Source organism: Trematomus bernacchii, unplaced genomic scaffold (genome assembly GCF_902827165.1).
Source record: "Trematomus bernacchii unplaced genomic scaffold, fTreBer1.1, whole genome shotgun sequence".
In the NCBI taxonomy this organism is placed as follows: Eukaryota; Metazoa; Chordata; class Actinopteri; order Perciformes; family Nototheniidae; genus Trematomus; species Trematomus bernacchii.
This window is the reverse complement of record NW_022987564.1, coordinates 145,903-152,144: the sequence shown is the minus strand read 5'-3', so window position 1 is coordinate 152,144 and position 6,242 is coordinate 145,903. Positions and strand designations below refer to the sequence as shown.

The following is a 6,242-nucleotide window of genomic DNA, read 5'->3' as shown; positions in this document are numbered from 1 at the left end:
TTTGTGTCCTCTGAAGGACTTTTTGTGTCCTCTGAAGGACTTCTTGTTTCCTCTTCTTGTTTCCTCTTCTTGTTTCCTCTTCTTGTTTCCTCTGAAGGACTTCTTGTGTCCTCTGAAGGACTTCTTGTTTCCTCTTCTTGTTGTCCTCTGAAGGACTTCTTGTTTCTTCTTCTTGTGTCCTCTGAAGGACTTCTTGTGTCCTCTGAAGGACTTCTTGTGTCCTCTGAAGGACTTCTTGTGTCCTCTGAAGGACTTCTTGTGTCCTCTGAATGACTTCTTGTTTCCTCTGAAGGACTTCTTGTTTCCTCTTCTTGTTTCCTCTTCTTGTTTCCTCTGAAGGACTTCTTGCTCTGAATGGGTCTTTGTTAGCGACACCGATCCTGTGAGTTAATAACTCCTCTGGAGACAGTGGCTTATTATGCTGACCATCTGATACTCTCCCCCCCACACACACACACACACACACACACACACACACACACACACACACACACACACACACACACACACACACACACACACACAGTAGCTGCTGGTGGGACCACCCCGGGAGAGTCAGTGGAGACAGCCGGGGCAGCGGGGGAGTCCGGAGGTTCAGGTGAGAGCAGCATGAACACTGGACATACACAGATCATGTGACCCGAGCGCATCATGTGACTCGAGCGCATCATGTGACTCGAGCGCATCGTTACGATTGTACGTTATTAGTTATGTTTCCTAGTTCCTGACTGGGTCAAATTAAATCCAGAGCCACATTTATTGCATTTTACATAACGATGTTTAATCTCACTAGTAACTCATCAGCTGTTTAAAGAGGAATGATTCAGTAATAAATAAAATCACCTTTCTGCAGTTTCATCCAACGTCCAGGATCTTAACGGTGAGTCCACTTCACCCCAAACACACAATACATTCAGGAAGATATATTATATATGACATTATATAATTATTCAGATTTCAAATTAATTTGGAAAAATAAGTCATATTTTATCTTTTAGATGCATATTTGTGACACTTTTTTTTCAGCTTCTATCAGTCATCCAGCAGGGGGAGCTGCAGGCAAACAAACCACAGGTGTATAAATATATTTATATATATATTTATACATATTGATATATATGTTTCCATAAGGTCTAATGCTGTATCTCTCTCTCTCTCGTCAGCAGGCGCTGCTGCTCCAGGTGAGTGACAGGCTGCAGGTCATGTGATTCTCAAGCTGCAGGTCATGTGACTCACAGGCTGCAGGTCATGTGACGACTCACAGGCTGCAGGTCATGTGACTCACAGGCTGCAGGTCATGTGACTTACAGGCTGCAGGTCATGTGACTCTCAGGCTGCAGGTCATGTGACCCGAAATATAATCTGTCCTATAACAAATGAATAAAGCAGCGTGTCACTCGTCACCGGGTAAAATAAGAGTCGTTTATTAAAATCATCATGAACACCAACTTTTGAAATCAGTTGCTCGATGCCGGAAGAAAATAATATTGAATGGAAATCGGTAATAACAATATTATTAATTATTATTATAATAATAATAACAATACAAATATAAATAATATTGTGTTTGTTTTTAGCAACTGGTGATCAGAGCAGCTCATCAGCTTCCCAATCAACAGGTAATCATCACACACTCACACACACGCACACACACACACACACACACACACACACACACACACACACACACACACACACACACACACACACACACAACACACACAACACAACCTACCCCACACGACACACAACACAAATACACACACACAACTCACACGCACACACACACACACACACACGCACACACACACCTACCCACACACACACACATACACAGACACACACACACACGCACACACACACACACACACACACACACTCACACACGCACACACACACCTACCCACACACACACACACACACAGACACACACACGCACACACACACACACGCACACACACACACACCTACCCACAAGCACACACACACACAGACACACACGCACACACACACGCACACACACAAACCCACACACACACCCACACACGCACACACACACACACACACACCCACACACCCACCTACACACACCACCCACCCACACACACACACACACACACACACACACACACACACACACACACACACACCACACACACAGACTGAGTGTTTCTCTGCTTCAGGTAATGGACAGAAGCTGCTGAATGGAGGGGGCGGAGACAGTGAGACAGGTGAGCAGCAGGGGGCGGGGCCAAATGTACCTGTCTGTCTCTCTCTTTACCTTTCTGTCTCTCTCTTTACCTGTCTGTCTCTCTCTTTACCTTTCTGTCTCTCTCTTTACCTTTCTGTCTCTCTCTTTACCTTTCTGTCTCTCTCTTTACCTGTCTGTCTCTCTCTTTACCTGTCTGTCTCTGTCTTTACCTGTCTGTCTCTCTCTTTACCTGTCTGTCTCTCTCTTTACCTGTCTGTCTCTTACCTGTCTGTCTCTCTCTTTACCTGTCTGTCTCTCTCTCTTTAACCTGTCTGTCTCTGTCTTTACCTGTCCGTCTCTCTCTTTACCTGTCTGTCTCTTACCTGTCTGTCTCTCTCTTTACCTGTCTGTCTCTCTCTTTACCTGTCTGTCTCTGTCTTTACCTGTCTGTCTCTCTCTTTACCTGTCTGTCTCTCTCTTAACCTGTCTGTCTCTCTCTTTACCTGTCCGTCTCTCTCTTTACCTGTCTGTCTCTTTACCTGTCTGTCTCTCTCTTTACCTGTCTGTCTCTCTCTTTACCTGTTTGTCTCTCTCTTTACCTGTCTGTCTCTGTCTTTACCTGTCTGTCTGTCTATCTCTTTACCTGTCTGTCTGTCTCTTACCTGTCCGTCTCTGTCTTTACCTGTCTCTCTCTCTTTACCTGTGTGTCTATCTCTTACCTGTCTGTCTGTCTGTCTGTCTGTCTGTCTGTCTGTCTGTCTCTTTACCTGTCTGTCTCTGTCTTTACCTGTCTCTCTCTCAGGTGTATTGTCTTCGTTTGGGGGTGGAGTTTCTAATTTGGAGAATACAGGTGAGTGTCCAGGTGAGGTCTGTCTGACTTAATACATATATAGAGTTATATGGAGACTAAATATATACTTACTCTATAAATATAGTAAACCGTTATATATAAAGTATATATGGTAAACAGATATCATATATAGTTATATATCAAATCTAAATACATGCATACATATATAGTTATATATTTATATAATAAGAGAATGAACTCCAGTTTTCTTCTCCAGGAACCGTCCATCAGTCGAGCCACGACTTCCTGCTGAGCCTGATGGGTGAGTCCAGCTGCTGCAGGTGGGGGGGATGGAGGTGATACAGGTGGAGGTGGTGCAGGTGGAGGTGGAGGTGATACAGGTGGTACAGGTGGACCCACAGGTGTCATGTGACCGGACTAAAGGTGTCATGTGACCGGACTAAAGGTGTCATGTGACTGGACTAAAGGTGTCATGTGACCTGACTAAAGGTGTCATGTGACCTGACTAAAGGTGTCATGTGACCTGACTAAAGGTGTCATGTGACCTGACTAAAGGTGTCATGTGACCTGACTAAAGGTGTCATGTGACCGGACTAAAGGTGTCATGTGACCTGACTAAAGGTGTCATGTGACCTGACTGGTAACGATAACCGTCCAGTGATGAGGTTAAAGTTAAATACTTTGAGGATGATTTCATTATGTGTGTTAGCTGTATTCATTCATGTGTGAACAGAAGCCTAGCTTAAAAAAACGTAATATTATACTACATGATATTATATTGTATTACATTATATTATCCTATATAACATGATATTAAAGTATATTATTCTATATTATATTACATGATATAACATTATATTATGTTATATGAAAGTGTTTTTTTATTGATGGTGGCAGTAAAGTCTCTTCTCTCTTGATAAAGATCATGACATCAGCGTCGACCAATCAGGACCAGACCACGCCTCTTCGAGCTCTTCTGACCCAATCACTGCCCAGCTCTCTCTTAGACTCCTCCCTCTCAGCAGCCCAGGGAGGTGAGAGGCTTTTTAATCTGAAATCTACTGAGGCTTTTACTCTGAAAATGTAGTATAAGTAATACAGCAGTATTAGTATAAGTGTTACTGCAGTATTAGTATAAGTATTACAGCAGTATTGGTATAAGTGTTACTGCAGTATTAGTATAAGTGTTACAGCAGTATTAGTATAAGTGTTACTGCAGTATTAGTATAAGTGTTACTGCAGTATTAGTATAAGTGTTACAGCAGTATTAGTATAAGTGTTTACTGCAGTATTAGTATAAGTGTTACAGCAGTATTAGTATAAGTGTTACTGCAGTATTAGTATAAGTGTTACTGCAGTATTAGTATAAGTGTTACTGCAGTATTAGTATAAGTGTTACAGCAGTATTAGTATAAGTGTTACTGCAGTATTAGTATAAGTGTTACAGCAGTATTAGTATAAGTGTTACTGCAGTATTAGTATAAGTGTTACTGCAGTATTAGTATAAGTGTTACAGCAGTATTAGTATAAGTGTTACTGCAGTATTAGTATAAGTGTTACAGCAGTATTGGTATAAGTGTTACTGCAGTATTAGTATAAGTGTTACAGCAGTATTAGTATAAGTGTTACTGCAGTATTAGTATAAGTAATACAGTAGTATTGCGCCGGGACTCAGACGGTATTATTTGTGTATTTATGATGTTTTATATATTTTATTTAATCACATGTATGTTGTTCTTCCAGAGGTCGGCGACTCGCCGGACGTTAACGGTAACTTTATTTTATTGAACTTCTGAGGGTTGACAGTATCGTATATCCAGAAAAACATATTTAAGTATGTGTGAAGTGTGTGTCAAGTATAAAGTGTGTGTGAAGTGTGTGTGAAGTGTGTGTGAAGTATAAAGTGTGTGTGAAGTGTGTATGAAGTATAAAGTAGTGTGTGAAGTGTGTGTGAAGTATAAAGTGTTTTAATACTAGTTGAACATTACATTTTTTAATTTGTATGTGTTTTTTAATATGTTTCTATTTATTGTGCTTTTCATCATGTTTTGAATGATTGTTTATTTGTGTTATTTCATATTGTAGTTATCGCCTGTTCAGCACTTTTGTCAACTGAAGGTTGTTTTAAATGTGCTATATAAATAAATAAAGATTGAGATTGAGTGACTACAGATGAAAATAGCCTCTTGGCTAACTCTGGCACATTTACAGAAATGTTCATTAATGTGCACTGTCCCTGTTAAATAAATGAATAAATAAATAAAATAAAAGTGTGTGTGAAGTGTGTGTGAAGTGTGTGTGAAGTGTGTGTGAAGTATAAAGTGTGTGTGAAGTGTTTAAAGTTCGCTGTGATTGGACTTCTTTATTTCAGGAAACGGCAGACAGACTTTGCTCACGTACACACACTCAGGTAAACCTATACTCACACACAAAAACAAACAGACACACTCGCACACACACATAAAAACAAACACGCACACACACACACACGCACGCACACACGAACGCACACAAGAACACACACACACGCACACGTACACAAAAACAAACACGCACACACACACAAACACACGCACAAACACACACAACTGAAAACACACACGCACACACACACGCGCGCGCACACACAAACAGAAACGAACACACACACGCACACGTATGTACACACGCATACACACACACACACACGCACACTCACACACACACACACGCGTGCACACACACACACAAACAGAAACGAACACACACACGCACACGTATGTACACACGCATACACACACACACACACTCACACACACACACACACACGCGCGCACACCCGCGCACACACGCACACTCACACACACACAGGCATACACACACACACACACATGCACACTCACACACACACACACACACACACACACAGGCACACCCTGAAAGCTCTGATTGACAGTTTTGTTTGGATATTAATCACATATAATATTTCTCATTAAGTTATTAACGACTTATCTGAATCAATTAGAGTTCATTAGTGATGATGTAATCAGGTGTCATGATGATGTCAGCAGGAGGGGCGGAGTCAGCGACAAGTCTTCACATTGACCTCACAGGTGAGACAGGAAGTTATGTTCGTAATATTAATAATGATAACATAATAATAATAACACATAAAATAATGATGTTACACATATTATTAATAATAATAATGTTTGTAATAATATAACAAGATGACTCTGTGCTGTGATTGGTTGCAGCTTC

At 41.1% G+C, this 6,242-nt stretch overlaps 1 protein-coding gene across 5 annotated transcripts in view; it reads left to right on the top strand.

Moving 5' to 3' along the window:
- Positions 1-1,026: 1,026 nt before the first annotated feature.
- The window catches only part of si:ch211-80h18.1 (uncharacterized protein LOC555593 homolog), a 10,745-nt gene continuing 5,529 nt past the window's right edge, over positions 1,027-6,242 (top strand). Inside the window, exons 1-11 of one of the 5 annotated variants that reach the window (XM_034125200.1) lie at positions 1,027-1,074; positions 1,164-1,181; positions 1,578-1,619; positions 2,184-2,231; positions 2,994-3,041; positions 3,259-3,303; positions 3,925-4,036; positions 4,746-4,772; positions 5,374-5,412; positions 6,050-6,094; positions 6,239-6,242. The exon at positions 6,239-6,242 is cut by the window's right edge and continues 29 nt beyond it. In XM_034125200.1, the coding sequence (XP_033981091.1) occupies positions 3,928-4,036; positions 4,746-4,772; positions 5,374-5,412; positions 6,050-6,094; positions 6,239-6,242 (224 nt within the window). In that variant the 5' untranslated portion in view covers positions 1,027-1,074; positions 1,164-1,181; positions 1,578-1,619; ... (2 more) ...; positions 3,259-3,303; positions 3,925-3,927. Of the gene's footprint in view, positions 1,075-1,163; positions 1,182-1,418; positions 1,502-1,577; positions 1,620-2,183; positions 2,232-2,949; positions 3,042-3,258; positions 3,304-3,924; positions 4,037-4,745; positions 4,773-5,373; positions 5,413-6,049; positions 6,095-6,238 lie in introns of those variants that run through there. The other 4 variants (XM_034125203.1, XM_034125199.1, XM_034125201.1 and 1 more) reach the window with 4 other exon arrangements.